The sequence below is a fragment of the Sus scrofa genome, chromosome 1, assembly GCF_000003025.6.
Source record: "Sus scrofa isolate TJ Tabasco breed Duroc chromosome 1, Sscrofa11.1, whole genome shotgun sequence".
In the NCBI taxonomy this organism is placed as follows: Eukaryota; Metazoa; Chordata; class Mammalia; order Artiodactyla; family Suidae; genus Sus; species Sus scrofa.
This window is the reverse complement of record NC_010443.5, coordinates 134221220-134239892: the sequence shown is the minus strand read 5'-3', so window position 1 is coordinate 134239892 and position 18673 is coordinate 134221220. Positions and strand designations below refer to the sequence as shown.

Sequence of the window (18673 nt, the reverse complement as noted above, 5' to 3'; positions counted from 1 at the left end):
ATTTAACAAGAATTTCATTGTCAGTGTGCTGGCAAGAAAAAATATTAGTAGAAAAGTGTGCATGTAATGTTAGAAATACTGCTGTAATATAAAGAGCAGAAGGTGGGAAGTAGCATATCATGGGAAAAATTGGCCTCAAGAGCTTTGGGATCTTGTTAGAAGATAGAGCTAACTTGTTACATGAGTTGGACTGGTCAGTTGCCACCTTTGCTATTATTATATTTTTATGGACACACTCAGGGCATGTGGAAGTTCCCCGGCCAGGGATTGAATCCAAGCCGCAGCTGCAACCTCTGCGGCAGCTGCAGCAGCCCAGGGTCCTTTAACCCACTGTGTTGGGCTGGGGATTGAACCCGAGTTTCAGCAGTGACCCGAGCCACTGCAGCTGGATTCCTAACCCACTGGGTCACAGTGGGAACTCCAAGTTGCCACCTTTAGACCTCCAATTCTTTGTTTGAAAGATAAGAGGGGTTGATCAAATTGTCCCCAAAGCCTACCTTTCAACTCTGAAATCTACAACAAATAAATATTCTATTTTGAATTTTCATTAGGTTAAGGATTTAACAGCCAGCTGAAACAGGATGACTAACCCATAACATGTTCCAGAAAAATAAGAAATGACATGTTGAAGAGCATTTAAATTGAACAAAACAGATTTGTGTGTGTGCCACTATTGATGTACAAATGTTGAATGTGTTTCACTGTATCTACCGAGAGTGATTGATAGGAGATGCATCAATTTCAAGGTTTGTGAATTTAAGTAAATTGTTGTCAGTGGTATCGCTTCTTTAAAAAAAATTACATCCTTACAGAGAACAGACAAATTGAGACAGGATATACATAAAGCATCAATTTAGCGCAAATATCCACTTACGATTGTGGGAAAAAAAATGTATGTGTATATAAAAATGTATGTATATATACATATGAGTTGGGAGTTTTTCAGAAAATTTGAGGAGCGTTTTTTAAATTGCTTATGCTTTTTAGAATGCTTAGCATTTCTGTTTTGAAAACAACTTGTCTTCCTTTTCAAAATGTATGTACTAAGCTGGCTCTGATGTCAGAGTGAACTATTTTCACAGGATTGGGTCAGCCTCCACTCAACAATTCTTTTACAGAAAAGAAGCCAGTGGTGAGACGATAGTTGAGCTCATTAAGTCTCAAATCCTCAGCTCTTTTTTTTTTTTCTTGTTTTCTTTTTTCTTTTCTTTTTTTCTTTTCTTTTCTTTTTTTTTTCTCTCAGCTCCTTTCCCAAAGCACTGTAAAACCCTCCAATGTAGAGTCAAGAGAAGGAAAAGAGGAGGGTATAATTTGTCTTTTATAGAATTATTAAGTCCTTGTCCTCATCCTTTCCCTTTCTACCTTGAGCCTTTTTTCCTCTACCTTGCATTTAAATTTCCTCTCCTTGGGACTAAAATGTAAGTCTGGTGCAGGAAAAGGAAAACAAGCAAAGAAGGAGAAAACTTGTTTTCTCATCTCTCTTCCCCTGCTGTTTTCTTCCCCACTCATTTCTCTCTGTGTCTAACTTAGATTGTGTTCCTTTCAATCATCTTTACATCCAGGATATTTTAGGTTTCCAATATTTTTACACGGAATAAAAATAGCTTTAAAATTTTTAAAAGTATGTCACAAATATTTTGCAGATAAATTCTATTTAAAGCATCAATGACTATCAAGTGGGAAAAGCACAGAGATTTTCTTCACAAAACTTAAAGGTATCTGCTTTCACCTTCAAAGATAGTTTTAAAATTTATAATGGAGGCCACTGGAACTAAGTTCATATTTAGCAAGATTAGCCCCCAAAAGGGGGGCGGGGGGCGGGTGGATGGTCTCACTTAGAAGTTTCCATTTCTGTCATGTCAGATTTGGGGAGACCGAACCCTCATTGAATGCACTGGCCTGACTGTCTCCCAAGCTTGATACCCAGGGTTCATGACTGCAGTTCCTGGCAAAGTCATAAATATTCATACCTCTACTAATAATTTGCAAGCCAAATTCATTTGGCTTTTTTCACCCCATCAATCTTATAATTAATAAGGGTGGTGCTCTTGTTTCACTTTCCTCCAAAAGAAAAGATAAATGAAAGAAAGAGTCATCCTGTAAATTTAAATAGGAGTGCCTCTTGCTGATTAAAAGCTGATGTTATCATATAATGGTGGAAGAAGAGGCTTCAGCTATTTCTCTCACTGGTGGCTGGAGGGAGCTTGCGGTGGGGGGGAGGTGGAGGATGGCAGATTAGAGTCAAGGAAGCATTTCCAGATGTGGCGGCAGGAGCCTTGATCTGAAGAGCTTCACTATCTATTAAATAAATGCATAGGAGAACTTTGAGATAGTATGCGGAAAGTGAGTTGTAGGGTATATATTTACAAATTGCACTCTTATCTACTGTTTAGATAGATAGCCATTAAATATAGCACACTAATATCCAGAGAATTTGAATCTAAACAGTCTGCAGGTTCTGCCTGCGCTTAGGAATTTAGCAACATTTTAGAAAGTTGTTCAAATGTAGTGATTAGTGTGTCTTTAAAGTGACTGCCTTTGAATTAAGATGATAGCCGTGTTTCTAAATCTAATTGTGAAGACTTGGTCTCTACAGAAGCGTTAAAGGAGGTGTACATCACAAAATGACTTTACAAATAAATCATGGAACATGGGACATGGTGTAAAATGTCCATTCCCATTGGATTTTCTAAGGTCATTTATAGCCAAGCAGGAAAATCAAATTGAACATAATTTAGAAATAAAATTTTGATAATTGAGCTAAGTAACTTGAACTTGTCAATCACCTGTGACCTTATTCTATTTACACTTTCACTTGAACATTCAAAAGTCCTAAGGCTGATGGATAAGCTTCAAGTATAAACAACTGCCCTGGCTCTGTGGTCGGTGGGCCACATCACCCCTTTGAGCAGATTATTCAATCTGTATTAGAATGAAGAGACCTGGATCAATGAATAAGCAGGAAAAGCTTAACTTTGCAGTCAGCGATTTGCCTCTAACTTGCCTTAAGGATGCAATGCTGTGTTAATTTTGTGTATCAGATAATTTGTTTTAGGAGCCTTTATCATTTGATTCTCCTCATTGAGACTCCTCCCCATTTATATTTATATGAAGGTAATGTAAGGGGACGTTGGGCACTCTTTTTTTTGGCAGCACGTGGAAGTTCTCGGACTAGGAATGAGCCCAACCTGGGCAGCTGCACTGACAATGCTGGATCCTTAACCCACTGAGCCACGAGGGAACTCCCAGGCACTCTAAAAGTTCTTTATCCTTAAAGCTTATATTTATTTAAGTGTTGTGTTTCCTAAGAGCATGCTCTGTTCAGAGCAGTCCTTTAAAAATGCTTTAGCACAGTTTACACCTTATTTTTTTTTCCACCTTAATTCTGTGTGACTATCATTACACATTTGATTTACTGCAAAAATTTTGTTTTGCTTTTTCTATTGATGTTTCAAATAGGGGAGTAAATGAGAGAAAAGTAAACTTAATTCCTTAACAAGGCCTCCTGATGTTTCCCCAGACCGAGTCTAATCTGTTGCTTCAGGGGTGACACTGGACTGAGAGAGCTCACAAACTTTGGACCAGCAGGCCAAGGCTGGGACACCAAGACATCTCTGTAAGGAGTTCTCGGTTTGGAGGCTGTGATTCTTACTCTGGCTAGATTTCTTCCTGGGGAGTAGGGACGGTTGTTGGCTCTCTCTCTCAAGCCCTTCTCAACCTTGTTTGGCTGGGGTGGGGGGTCTTGGAAAACTCACTGTTGGGTAATATAGTCTCTCTCCTCTCTTCTCCCAGCAACTTTTCCTAAGCAGAATTCGACCCACCTAAAGCTTGTGGTGACTTTCCTGGGTCTTTGCTGTTACTCTCTTAGGTCATCAATACAACACAGCCGTTTTCCTAAAGGAGTCCCTTGAAGGGAGGGCAGAGGGACAGTCACCCTTTTCTCGGTTTCCAATCTGTTCCTGGAGATAGAAGTGGGCCTTCTATCCGTGGCACCAACCGGCCCTGATGCCCCATCCTAGCAGAGACTGATAGAGGGGAAACTTGCTGGAGCGGGCTGAGCATCGCCTATCAACTTTCTCCAGCTTTAAGGGGTGCTGTAGGCTGAGGGCCAAAGAAGTTGGGGAATGACTCTTCTGGTGGCAGACTTTCTGCCTGCCAGTGTGGGACCCTTGACAGTCACACCTATGCAGCTAGGAGGTGCCTGCCCTGTTCTGCTTCTCTAAGTCCCGGGCGTGGTTGGGACGTGAAGATGGATTTCTTCCTCATTCCCTTCTCAGCAGCCAGGGTCAGGGAGGAAGGGGAAAATGGCCACCTCTTGTAACCCTCACCCTGCAGGTGGATGTCTTCCTGCCAGGCACCTTGTGGGTCAGTGACTACACTCTTCCTCAGCCAGAGAGACCAGAAGGGTTTTGCAGATATGTTTTTGTTTTGATATTTTTCCTTTCTCTTTTTTTGAAGAGTTGCTGCAGAGGCAAGAGAGAATGGGGTATGACTGAGTCAGAGAAGTCAGTGTGCTTTCTGTGCACGAGTGAGTGTGTGTGTGTGTCTGTGTGTCTGCGTGTATAACAGAGGGGGGGATGAGAGAGAAAGAGTGAGCACAAGAACTATAGGCCAGGTCAGTCAGAGATACACCAGATCCAGCTAAGACACTTATAATTCAGGGTAAATTTAACCCTTTTAGTCAATCCCAAGAACTTTCTTTGTTCCCTAGGACCCAGAGGGAGAGGTTGGTGGAGGAAGTGGGGCTGGAGTGGCTGGGTGCAGGGGTTCAGCCAGGAGAGCTGGGCTCCAGGGTCCTGCCCAGCACTCACCCCTTGGCCTGCAGGTCTGCATGCTCTCAAACCCATCCTTCAGGTGAAAGTTCGAGGCTTTCCTTCCACTGATTCAGTTTGTTTTCTGTAAAAATGGAAATTACGAATCATGTTATTTTTATTTTTTTAAAGTTCCTTTTTGTCTGATGCTGTGTTTACCAGGCAAAGTGATGTAGAGAGCTAAGAAGAGTGTGGATAATTCCAAATAAAAACTACCACGCATGACAATTTGTGGTAGAGCAAAGATGGGGTTACTTTTGGATAGTGACCTGGACTGGCTCTGTATTTGGCTAGAAATAATCCCACTGATATATTACAGCATGTCATCAAGATCTTAAAACATCCCAATTCTATTGGATTTCCACGGTGAATGGTTGACACCGACCAAGAGCCTACTTCTGTGTGACTGTGTTTTGGAGAAATACTCTGGACCTAATGGATCTGCCTGAAATATGTAAAGACACAAAACAGAGGAGGAGAAAAGGAAATTCACATTAACCCTGGGAGAGATGAGGAGAAAGGGGAAGAGAAAGCCTAGAGGAAAGAAGGAAGAATGAAGGAAGGAGGAGGGAGGGGAAGATGGGGGGGGGTGGATAGAGACCCAGACAGAGACAAGAGAGATTTTCACACGTGCACACCCAGGACTTTGAAGCCCTCGACCCCGACCTCCAAACCCAAGTGCATCTCACAAAACAGGTTGGGCTCGTATTTCAGGCCGATTCCTAGCCCCGCGTCCGCGCTCCCCGGGGCCCTAATTCACTCCTGCCCTCTCCACACAATGACATTCAAACCTAGAAAAATAATTGCATTAGAGCAGATTACTTATAACCGATAGTTATCCGTCTTTTTCTGTTCGACAGAAGTCTATTAAACTCGGCACAGCCATTACCAGCTGAGCTCCAGAGCGCGCCTTCATTAGGAAAATTAAAATCATACTTTTGAATCTAAGCAAAGCCTGCGCAGGTCCCCAGAGCCCGCGTCCACCCCCCGACGTTTTTGTAAACCCGATTTTCCCATGAATCCATCTCTGCTTTTTTTGGATACCGCAGGTCAGGGTGAAAAGATTGAGTGTGATGACAATTACTGGAAGACAGGGATGTCTGAGCTCCAAAAGCCCCATCTTTCTTTCCATCCCCCCATCCTCCCTACCCTCACACCCCTTGCCGCAATTCCTGGGTGGATCTCAGGCACTTTCCAGTTAAAGGCACCACACCTGTGCAGGCGTGCCTAGGGTTTGGGGAGCTGCTGCGGTGGGGGAGGCGGAAGTGGGGGATAGGGGTATGGGGTCGGACCCCCCAAGTAGCATAGGTGAATATCCCCCGCTGACATCTTTGGCCAGAGACCAGCACCAAGTGCACCGAGTCAGTCTCACACACACACACACACACACACACACACACACACACACACACACCCCTAGTGATGGTGGACAGTGTCCTGCTCCATAGCATTGCACACTTGCTTGGGGACCAGTTTCGCCTGTAGGAGCCTTTTGTCCCACCTGGGCACAGGCAGCTGTGCCTGCCTTGGATGGGGTTCTCCTCTTTGGCGAGGATCTTCTGGCCTCTGGGGGCCTGGTGGGGTGTCCTCCTGGGTGTGGTCGAAACCTCAGCTCTCCTTACCCCCTGGAGGTTCGGGGTCGCAATCACCCCAGCCCCTTGCCTGTCCCCTGCCCCAGCAACCTAGCGAAGGGAGGAGGGAACAGGTGGGGAGTGTGGGTGAGGGTGGGGGGACCCCCCTCCCCTTCCGAGGGTGGCCAAAGGGTAAGGCTCTCAGTGCTCCAAGAGGTGGAATCTCCAACTCCATTTTAAACTGGAAACATTCCTGGCAGGAGAGCTGTCGATCTTAGGCTCGGAGGGGGCGCGTCTTGCATTGATTTTCTGGGGCATCTGGAAATTTGCAGGGTTTGAAGAATAATTTCTAGCCTGGTTTATTTATTTATTGGCTAACCACCGCCCTCCGTTTCAACATTTTGCTTTCTAAAATGTTGATTTCTCTGAATTCTGCCCAACTCAGGGCTCTAAAGGAAAACACAAGGGCTTGGCGTTTTTTCGGGGTGTCCTTTCCTTGGACTCTAGGAGCAGAGATGCACTGTTTCCATTTTTGTCAGAGTGCCCAGTAATAGAGTTCTCACCCCTCTTTATGTCTAATGAGGGCTTTCAGGTTTATTAGGGGAAAATAGCACACACCCCCTCAGCACTCAAATACAGGATTAGGTGGCGCTTACTTGAAAGTGTATAATATTGCTGTTCCTTGGCAAGTGTCTAATTCTCTTTCCCATAATTTCAATTTGACACGCGATTCTGCAAAATTCCAGTGATGAAAGTCAGTGAATAGATGTGGACAAGCGAACATCTTTTTTTACATCTCCACAGCTTTCAACTTGCTAAACTGGTGGATATTAAAAATTTTTTTCAGGGAAAAAGAAAATAAAACAAGTGCACCTTCGCTGTTGTTGTTACTGTTTTCTTCTCATCAAATGTAGACACATCATTAGATTTCTTTTTCCTTTGTAGCAAAAGATGAGCAAATCAGAAATGAACAGCAGCCTTTTAACAGCAGCAAATCCAAGGCTTTTGAGATGGTTTTCTTTGCTTCTGTTTTCCCTTCTTTGCCCTTCAAGCAAAACAAAAACAAAGATAAAAAGGAAAAACACCATTCCTAGTGGAGAGTTTATTTTGTTGCCACAATAAAGGGGTGGAGACAGTTAACAGCTATTTGAGATGATAATGCTTAGTGATCCCATTCATTTAATCATAATCTTCAAGTGGTTTAAAATTAATGGCAAGAAGTGTTTTTGGTCTCTTCCTAAGGACCTTTGCATTAATTTACTTAGAACGTTGACCAGACTGTCAATGTCTCCAAATTTCATTAAGTCGATCTGAGACAAATACAATGAGATTTTCATATTTTCTTCCTCTGTGAGAATATCAACCGAAATTGTTTTTATTTGAATTCAACTGTAATGGGGGAACACCTGCTTCCTTTTCTTTATTAGAGGTAGATAGTAATAGATATATAAAATATTTATGTTATACATATACATGGAATGTATTTTTAAAAGAACCAATATTGTGTGCAGATAACTACCCTTTCGCTTTAAACTTACTGAAGACATTTCAGAAAGTCAACCCCAGTGACAGGAGGCAGATTCTGCTTCACCCAGACCAGGAATAATGTTTAAAATAAGTTTGAATGCACTAGCCGTCTTCTGAAATACACCAAAAAAATTTTTTTTAATGAGAACAACTTGGAGTATAAATATTTGACTTTACCTCACTTGTCACAATAACCCCAGCAGTTCTTCAAACACAAGCCGACTGAGGCATCACTTCACTGCCACCAGACCGGGCTGCCTTAGCCTTGCCCCAGGAGCGCTGGTTCCCTGAGGTCCCTGGGTCCCATCCCAGAGAGTCCCCAAAGAGTAGGGTTGGTGACGCGGGGTGGGGGGTTTCTAAGGAGAAGAGGGGCAAGAGAACAGATATTTAAATTCTAAAGTCCTGATCCTCTGGCAAGGAATGTACATCAAGAGACCCACCTTTCCCCTGCCGTCCTCCCGGCCCGGTGTTCCTTCCCCTGCGCCTCATTTCTCAGAGCTGTTTTCACAAATTCCCGCAATCTGTTACCTTGAAAAAGCAACCCCCCAAACTCCCTACAAACTAAAGTCGTTCCGCACTGCAGATTTACACCCTTTCTTGGCGCGGGGGGTGGGGGTGTCGAGCTGTGGGCCGAGGACTTTCTTCGGCAGGGCTGCTCGGCCAGTGCCTTTCACGGCTCCCGCTACCTGCGCGCCCTCGCCTTCCTGTGGTCAGAATCCTGGAAAGATGCAACCGGACGCCGAGAAAGCGCCTCTCCGCATCCAAACGGCTGAAGAAAAAAAAAAAAAAACTCCAACACTCTCAAATAGTACCAGTCCCACATCGTGCACTGGAGTGAAGCACCCGGGTAAGATCAAGTGTCAAAGCCAGGAACGGTTGATTTGGTGCATTTCAGCTCCCCTTTCCGTTTCCAGCAAAATTGAGAACACGGGTGAAGAAAGAACTTGGACCTTCAAGGAAAAGACTTTGTGTGTGTGTGTGTGTGTGTAGGTACGGCGACAACTTTTAAGCACAGTCTCTATTTTAAAAGAAAAACAAAACCCAAATCCAGACAGGGGCCGGTATTTCTTCGGTGCAGGAAAGGGTCATTCAAGACAAGGAACTGTCTGAATTCCGAAAGCGATTTCCCGGGACTTAGCTGACATAGTGCGAGCTCCCGGGGACTTCAGTTTCGCGAGGCTGGACAATGTTGTTTTGTATTGGCCTCTTTCCCCACCAGATATCCATTTTTAATAAAACTTCTACAGCATCTATTAAAAACATTTCCCTGGACTCGAAATCTTACAGCTCGGCTGACACAAGCCACAGCAAAACCCCAGAGAATAAAAAGATTTAGAAAAAGAAAATAAGTTCCTTTCTTCCTCATTTGATATTTTATTCCCCGGAGGCCAAGTGAAGGTGGGGGTTCGTATTTTATTATTATTTGTATATTGTTTTTTATCATATATTCACTTAAATGTTCAGCCTTGACAAACTAGTCCCCTGCCGCGGGGTTTTTCTGCAGAGCCGACATGGGGGCGGTGGAAGGAGTCAGTCGTGGGGGCGGGGGGCGCAGAAAAACACGTTTTGCCTCCTAGGGGGGCTGACCCCCAGCCGTCTACTCCTCTGGCCAGCAGGGGGCGCTCTGATGTTATCTCTGGACGAGGCAGCAGAGCCGCTCAGAGCTGCAAGGCTGGCTTCGCAGTTTTACGCAGCTGCAGAAGGGAGGGGAGCGAGGAGAGTGTAGCTCTTAAACCCTCAACAGCTCTTCCACAGGGGTTATTTACCCTCTGTTCGGCAACATACCTAAGTCTCACTTTACCTACCCACCCGCTCATAGCGCACCCCCCTCCGCATCAAGCTCTTTTCATCTGCATCTATGCAGCAGTGGTATAACCGCTCTCCCTAGCCTTGAAATATACATTAATGCAACTTATTAAATGCGACGATGAATAGTCAACATTTTTTTCGCCTGTTAGTTCCGCTGATCCAAGCAGGATTTATTTGCAGATCTCACATCCCGGAGCCATAATGCGTGATTTTTTTCCCCCTTAAATAAAATTGGTCAAATGTTGACAACCTTTAAGCCAATCTAACACTCAAGATTAGTGATGGGAAACTAATGAGAAAATATCAGATCGCCGGGCCTGAGGGCTGCCAATTAAATCTCCGCTGATTGAAAAATAAAAGAGGACTTGGGGTGTGAGCCCAGCTCAACTTCAACTATTAATTTAACGTGTTGCCGGGGTCCTTCTTTCTCTCCTCTAAACTGTTTCCCGTAACAGAGCTTCCTCCTCTCATCCCTCAACCTAAAAGCCACATGTTATTTCTCCGAATATTTCAAGAGGTCCAAATCAGGATGATCATTTCTTACACGGTAAATATTAGGCCTTTAAGCAATATGATTTAACTAATTAGAAAATTTACATCATTAAGTCTCAGGGAGAGAAAAAAGAGAAACAAATCTGCCAGTCATTTTAAAGGAGACAGGCACTATTGAAGTGTGAAGAAATCGGCTCTAATTCAAAAAGGCAATCGGGCAGAAAAAGCCCTCAACATTACCCTGCTAGTTATTAATCAGAAAGGGCTCTCTCCCCTCCCCACTCCCCTTTCTCTCTTAGCACTGAGTTTAAGTTCGTTTTTTTGCCAGTGGCCCATGCCATATTTATATTGAGGTTTTTGTCTGTTAAAGGATTGAAATCTGAAAATGTTTCAATATGAAGAAAATAGAATCCTCAAAGGGAAAAATAGTACCTTTCTTGCAGACAAGTAAACCTGTTGTGATCAACAACCCTCACCCCTTTTTTTTCATTCTTTCATTTTTTTTCCTTCCCATTAAGTTCCTATTTTGAAACCTGCCTGGTGAGAACTAGATAAAGTCTTTGTGTTCTGCTCCCCTCCCCCTCCTTTCTTGCACCCCTCCTTCCGCCAAAGTGAGAAACTTAGACTGAAAGCAGAAAAGTACAAATACATTAACAAAGCCCCACTCACTTGATAAAAAGGCCATGGTCTAGGCTTACATGTCAGGAATCTAAGGGAAGCTGGATCAATCCGGTGGGTCTGCGGACAAAAGATGATGAACCAGAAATTTCCCCCACCAATGTGTAATATTTGATAGAGTGTGTGGTTAAAGTGAAAAAGAAAGGCAGGCAGGTGAGAATTATTTTAAAGTGTGTTGTGATGTTGTGTGGCTTTTTCTCTATTCCCCCTTCTCTATTCAAACTTAAAACAGCAGCCTCATTATAGCTAGGTGCCCCTTCTCACCATACCCTTACTTCAGCTCTGGGTGCACCACACACAGAGCCCTTTCCCGGGTCTTCTCATTCCCAGCAAATTAACTGAAGAGGGAACTGCAAAGGAACTTTGTGAGTAGTTCCATTTGGAAACTCAGGCCCTCCCTGGCATCTCTGAGGACTTGTTCTTAGACACTAGGTTAAAAAAAAAAAATTAATAGCAAGCCTTAGGTATTTCGATTTGCCTTCATTATTACTTCTTTCTAAATTACAAAGGCTCATTTTTCTGCCTTGCCCTATACTTCTCTTATTAGGTACCATTCTAGCCACATTTTCTTATCCTCCTCTCCACCTTGCAATCTAAAAGTTTTACTACCTTGCTTCCCACCAAGTCCCTGGGCCTGGACTTCTCAAGTCTTAGGGCTTCTGCCGGCCTGGAGCAGCTCTCCAAGTTTAGTTCAATGCCACTCTTCGCCTTACCAGATTTCAACTTTGCAGGAGAGAGCAGTAGCAGACCTGGGCTATTAACACACCACAGTTAATTCTCTGTGGCAACTTTTACTAGGTGGGACGTGTGGAAGGAGAAAACATCTGTAAACAGTGCTGCTCTTGAGGGTGGGGAGTGGGTTCTGACCTAGAGACCAGAACACATATAAAATATGGCAGAATTTGTGAGAGGACCAGTTCCGAGTTAAATTTTCGTGAAATAAGGAAAGGAAAGAGAAACGGGGTGGGGGGGGGAGTTGGGAAGAGACAAAATGCTCCCCCAGTTTAGCTTTCTTTCCCTGACCATCATGGAGCAGATGGGAGTCAAACGGTGCTCCTCTTTGAGAAAGATTAGAGTAAAATGGACACTTCTGTCACTTTCAGGAGGCGGACACAGAGAGGTGAAAATATACAAGACAATGGCCTCTGGCGCTGGAGGGCTCCCCTGGCGGGCTCCCACCCTTTGCTAAGTCCCTCTGGGAACCCTCCTTACCTTTGTTGCTGGGGTTTGATCTGACACACGGGATGCTCCTGGGCTAGGATCTTTGAGAGGAAAAAGACCACGTGAATCAACCGGTCTCCTCCTGCACCTACTCTGAAGCCAAGAAGCATTACAATAAAATTTACAGCGCCTTTAACAACTCGCAAGTAAAGCATTAAAATTCTCTTTAATTGAGAAAATATTGATTTTTTTAAGTCTAGAAAAAGCGAAATCGTAACTTAGCTGCAAACTTCCAGGCGAGAACACAGTGTATTATGTCGGTGTATTATGGACCCACCCTTTATACCCATGCAACATCACATCTTTAATTGCGCTACTTTATGAAGTGATAAAGACAAAAGATAACCCGACTTAGGCAAAGAAAAAAGAGGACCTAGAGTAATTTCTTTTTGCAGTTATTTATAAAAGAATTCTCTCTCTCTCTCTCTCTCTCTTTTTTTTTTTTTGAAGCAGGAAAAAAAAAAAATGCCCAAAGGGGAGGAAAGAAAAAGAACGGAAAACCACAGACCAGTCTAAAAGCAACTCACATTAGCAAATCCGTTGATATTCTTTACCAAAGGAGGAATGAAGCCAACACATTTAGAGAAAATGCATTCACGGGCAAAATTGCATCCTCCTTTAAACGAAACAAACCTGGATCTATTTTCTTACTTTACTCCCCCGTCCTTTTGGAGGGAAAAGAAGGGGCAGAATCCATTGGTGGACAGGCAAGGGAAACAAAATCAGGCTTTCTATGTTATTTCTGTATCGGTTTTTGGTATTATAGAGGAGTAAAGAAGTTTTTGTGTGGTGGTTTTTCATTGATCAGTCACTCTGAGCTAATGTAATTATCCTCATCAATAGGAGGCTGCAGAGAGAATCATTATGTGGGTGACATTGATAAATGATCGCCCAGGAACAGCCCTCTCGCGGGCAACCCCCACATCTGACCCTCCCACACACACAATGTAGTCATAGAAACACCTAGAGAACCTCGGGCACCGCCGGGGAAGGGGCAGGAGAGCGAAGAAAAGCCTCGGGCGGATGGGGTGGGGGCAGGGGCGAAGCGGGGCGGCCAGTCCCATTTCCAAACCGATTCTAGCGACAAAAACAGCCACCGGCAGGGATGGAGGAGGGCATTTCAGGAAGGAGAATTCCCCCTTCCCAGCAGCAAACCCTCCAACAGTTGCTCACAACAAAGTGAAAATCTGCCCTCCAGACGGACCCATTCCTCCACACCTTTACCATGTGTGACCTCACTACCAACATCTGATGCGGTGGGTGCCGAGACATACGTCCAAAGGGGTTAAACAATAAGGTTACAAAACCTGTAGGCATCTCATTCTCACGAGTACCCTCCCCCCCCAACAGCCCCATTCAAATAACCCCAAACAACAAACAAACCAAACCCACAAACCCACCAGAACAAAGACAGCAGCTGGGCGACCCCCCTCGCCGCCCCAGTCACAGTCTCCCCCCCAGTTATTTACTGGGCGACCCCTTCCTTTCTCTTCACCTCCTAACCCAGTGCCTCTGATTATGAGATAATGGATTTTGCGATTGTTCCTGTCAGGGGAAAAAAAAAAAAATCCCACCGAACCCCACGTTTTCATCTTTTGACTGTTTTATTTAAGCCAATGAGAAAGTATTGAGATCAGTAATTGATTCATAATGATCCATAAATCGATGTCGGAGAGCGGGGGGAGGGTTGGGGGTGGAGGTGTATGAAGAGTAAGGGGGGCTGCTGTTTATTTATTTTATTTCTAAACCTTCAACTAAAGTAGCTTTGACACTGTTGGGGCTGGAGGGGAGGAGCTGTTGGGCTCTGCTAGATCATCCATCATCGCTGTCACCCAGAGTCTGCCCCGAGGAGCCGTAGACGCAATCTCCCTTCTGTCTCTACACCGAAACTATTAATATTAAAACCTCGCTTCAAACGCTGCCCCGACGGTCTCCATTCTCATCACCATCTGACCGGCCTCCCCGTCAGACCCGCATTTCCCTGCGCTGTTGCTTGCTCCCAGCCGGCCCCGACGGAGGGAGCTCCACGACCGCGCGCGACGCCCTGCCCCTAGTTGATTACTGTGACCGTTCCCTGCCCCCCCCCCGCCCCGTCCGTGTGAAGCACGTCTGTCTGCCTCTAACACACAGACACACACAGACACACACACACACAGACACACACACACACAGACACACACACACACACACACACACGCACGCAAAGGGAAGGCCAGGTGAGGGGGGGCAGCCCGCGCGGAGGGGGAGAGTCTGCGCACCGCCCCCAGCCCCTGCCTCCTCCCAGGCTCCATCCAGCATTCACGTCCACACCGACCCTGCTGGGGGTTGTGGCTGCCAGGCCAGGGCCACTGGGCACACACAAACACCCAGACACCGTCCCTTCTAACACAGTGGCAACTTGCAGCGGAGGTCCAGGCTCCTTATCAAATTGCTGGCCTGAAAGACTAATGGGGAACTTGTGGAGGATCCCTGTCCAGTCCCTTTGAAGGAAGGTCCCTCCTCTGACAGCTGCTAGAGATATTAGCCACATTTCCCTTCCCAAATCTGCTCCGGGTTAACAGGCCCACAGGGGCGGGAGGGGGCCAGAGGGCCAGGAGGATCCTGATGGACTCTTCTCGGCAAATCTAACCTGGTTGAGCTGGGGAGAGTGGGGGGTGCTGACCTGGGGCGGGGGCGGGGGCGGGGGGCGGTGAAGAAGAAGGGGTGGAGGGAAGACGTAGACATTCCTGGTCTTCTCTTTTTCCTTTAAAATGTGGCTTCTTGCTCAATTCCCAACCCTTAACAGATGGCGACTGCAGTTCTCTTAGAATTTCTTAAAGAAAGGGAAACCTTTGGAATTTATTTCTGCTTTTGCTTTTCCATATAAATAAAAAAGTGTTTTTATATTACTCTTGTTTTGGAGAACATAAGCAATTTTATTCAGACTACAGTATTTCCTTTAACACTATATGGTTGTCAAAACACCATTCCCAGTTTCTTTGCTTTTGACAGCTGAGTCTTTCTTAAATATACCCAAATCGGAACTCTTTATACTAAATAGTAAACCCGAGATAGGAGCAAGTGCCTTCCGAGGTGGTATAAAAAAAGCATTCTAAAAATTGGACAACTCTACCACCTCTTAGCCTGTTAGGGGGAGGGTAGCAAAGAAATGCAAACAAATATTATTACAATTATTATTCATCTCCAAATATTTGAGAGGGTTAAAGTTAACATGATAGGATGTGGAATTAAAGAAATTAAACCTGAGATGATTTTATCCATTAAAATCACAGGTAGAGAGTTCTGGAATCTCAACTTTGATGAAATAATACTAATTTCACTAAACACTTTCAAAGCCTGAGCCAACTGCCAACTCAACTCTTCAAGCATTTACTTTACTGAAGGGAAAGGAAGAAAAACTTTGCCCCCAATTTTTTCCAGCCGATGTGAGAGTTAATTTATAAATGGTGAATTTGTCAAAATTTACCTAAAAGCATTTAAAGTAAAAATTTACAAATATTTAAATTTTGCAAGAAGACTCCTTGTGAAATGGGATAACAAAAATAAGAGGGAAGCGCGCTCTTTTCCAAGGGGCACAGGATTTCTCCATTAACCATCAGCGTCTATCTGAAGTGTTATTTCTTTGTTTAAATAGCAGAATATTAACTAAACTAATAAATATATTTATAAAAATTCTACCTTAAAATAATACAAAATAGAAATTTATCTCCTTGTTCTTTTGTATAAAACTTCTAATTTTTTTGCTTTTTTTTTTTTTAAATGGGAAGATGGATGATACAAAATAAGACACAAACTTGGATTTCTGAGATAATGAACAGTTTTCCTTTCAGGCAAACATCACACAATTAAGCTAAAGCTTCTGATATTATCCCTTCAAAGTTTGGGTGTTACAGAATTCTAGGATAGCATATTTATTTAAAAAATTGAAAGGGCATGCAAATACCTCACACCTTTTTTTTTTTTTTTAACTTTGAGCACATTAGCAGTCATTGTGCAGTATCAGCAAGCTAATGACAGAGGTTTTCAGGAATGCTGCATGAAATTTTGAAAGTGGCAGTACATTATTGTCTGCTTTGTTGTTGTTTTGGAAAAAAATTCTAGTGGCCAAACCATCATCCTAGCATGCATGCACATGGAGGTGTCTGAAATGAGAAGACATCAATATATTATTTATGTTAACTATTAATGATTAAGTAATCTTTTCAACTCAGGATTTCAAACTCCATAGAAGTTGTTTACTCAACTACGAACATCTATATGTAAATTTTAATTTACATATTCAACAGCATTTTAGTAAGTAAGACAGAGAAAAAACACAGGCAGATGAATTATCTTTGAGCACAGACGTTAGTTATTTCTTATGATGTAAAATTAACCCTGAAAAAGCCCTTTATTCTGGCAGAGGATGAACATGAAAAGCTTTATCTAAAATTTTTTTTTTTTTTTTTAACATCATGCATCTAGAAAGGAGATTGGACATGTTGATCTTTCAACCTGGATCGTAACACATACACGCGCACACACACACACACACACACATACACACACACACACAATTTTCATACCTTTAGAAGTTTTCTGCTGGTAGAATTTATAGGCCAGATATATACTGAAAGCCTACAGATGGTTACCCTAAAAAATTGTTGGTAAGTTAAATTTCAGATATACTCGATTCCCAGGGGCAAAGACATCACCCGCTTTCAACCCCATTTATAGAGTAGGCACTATGCAACCTTACCCTAAAACTATTAAAAACACAAAAGCCTAACAAAAAATCAAAAATGAAATATTTATTACCGCATTTTGTGACTTAACACCTTTTTTTTTAACATAACGTCACAGTCCTCATACAAGTATTTTAATGTAAATTTGACAAAGCTTAAAGGTAACAGCATTTTCTTCTAGTGAGGAACACGTGCTGAGAAAAGAAGAATTCATGGACATACAATACCAATTCCACAGCAGATCTGATACTAGCAAAAACATTCTTTTTTTTTTTCAATTGAGGTAAACACATAGAATATCTAACATGAAACAATTAATAGACCGAACTCTGTACGAAGTTTGTTACAGTATTCTCTTACTCCTTTTTATCCCCCAAGCTTTGAGTTTCTGATAAAGTCCTAGTTATGGTGCTACCACCATTAATAACTTTTCTGTGTGTGTTGAGGAAAGCTGCCCAACTTAAGATTGTTTTGTCCACAGCCAAGGCTTAGAACTCCTGGAAGAAGCTCCTGTTCTGTCTTTAAATCTTCATTGGCAAGCTCTTTGAAGAAGAGTCCCCCCAAATAATAATAAGAATTGGCTTATGAAGCACAAACTATAAAGATCTGTTTGAAACTAAAGGACACATTTATGGAGGAACAAAGGCCGGGCATGAAAACACATTCTTGAAGCCGGAGTCTGAAGGATGAGGTTCAGCCAAAACCATTCACCATGGTCTCCAGCGTGGTTCTTTTCTCATTGGCCCAACAGGTTTAAAATATACCACAGTCTCTCCTGGATAGTGAATTCACTGATGAACCAAAACAGTCATTCTTTTGGGAACAACACACATAGTGTGGAAAACAAGGATATATTTTTTTTCTCTTCTAAAACTATTTGAGGCAACATAACGGAGTGATCAACAGAAATGTACAAGTTTAACTTAGTTCCTATGTTTATACTACAGTAGTTATAACTCTCGGAGTCTTTTTCCAGAGGATCTTTACATGGACAGAATTGTCTCAGTGAGCCCATGATTTCACATTTGTGTTCTTGTCTCATTGGTCCTCTGTTGCTTGATGAAAAAAATGACAGAAAGTAAAAAATAATCACAGCTGTCTGGAATTTCATATTGAGTGTCAACATCTGGTCAAAGTTCAGAAAGTCTTAAAATAGTTTTTGCGTGTGTTTCCTTTTCCCTTGAGTTCCCTTATGCTATTGGGCATGAATGTCCATAACCTGTCCGCCAACATTGGGATCTACAGAATTTAACATTGTGGGACTCTGTGCTGACATAGTCATTCCAGGGTGGGTAGGGGGTCCTCCGTGCGTCATCATGGCTGGGTGGTGGGGATGGCTTGGCAAATATGAATGCATTGGGGGTCCATGTCTTAATTGAGTAGGGTGTGGGGTCATCTGGGGAGGAGTGAAACTTGGCTGTGCCATACTCATTCCCATAGGACCACCCTGAGAAACGTACTCCCCTGGCATGCTCTGCAAACCTGAAAAGAGAGAGGCAAAAAGAAAGCAGGTCAAATTCCTAAACATTTTTATACTTTACCCATCAAAGATGAAAAGAAAAAAAAAAAAAAACAACAGACACTGCAAATCTTATATCTAAATTTAGCTGCAGATTCTTGCCAATGTTTGCAGACATTCAAATTGTAGTTTGCATTTAATTTCATCGCACAGCAGTATAATGCAACACAACAGAACTAAATATTTAATGCAACTAAATGTCATAAAGTGGAACTGTTTTTCAAAATGGTATTCAGTACATTTCTTTGATAAATGCAATAAGAATATAAATTCTAAGTTGAGATTTATCAGTTAACTGTTGACATATCATGTATTTCCCTT

At 43.1% G+C, this 18673-nt stretch overlaps 1 protein-coding gene and 1 long non-coding RNA gene across 12 annotated transcripts in view; both read right to left on the bottom strand.

Moving 5' to 3' along the window:
- On the bottom strand, positions 367–12463 carry LOC110261471. 2 transcript variants are annotated; one of them, XR_002345575.1, is made up of 3 exons: positions 10880–12463; positions 8087–8265; positions 367–7427 (listed from the first exon to the last, which is right to left on the bottom strand). It is a non-coding gene; the product is annotated as an uncharacterized LOC110261471 (long non-coding RNA). The 2 variants fall into 2 exon arrangements; XR_002345574.1 differs by lacking the exon at positions 10880–12463 and adding an exon at positions 8350–9188.
- Positions 16880–18673, bottom strand: part of MEIS2 (Meis homeobox 2) — a 209372-nt gene continuing 207578 nt past the window's right edge. For 6 of the 10 annotated variants that reach the window (XM_021098059.1, XM_021098058.1, XM_021098049.1 and 3 more), the window contains one exon: positions 16880–18315. Coding sequence is in view for 5 of the 10 variants with exons in the window: in XM_021098058.1 (XP_020953717.1) it covers positions 18029–18315 (287 nt within the window). In the remaining 5 variants the exon portion in view is untranslated. The remainder of the gene's footprint in view (positions 18316–18673) is intronic. The other 4 variants (XM_021098046.1, XM_021098074.1, XM_021098056.1 and 1 more) reach the window with 1 other exon arrangement.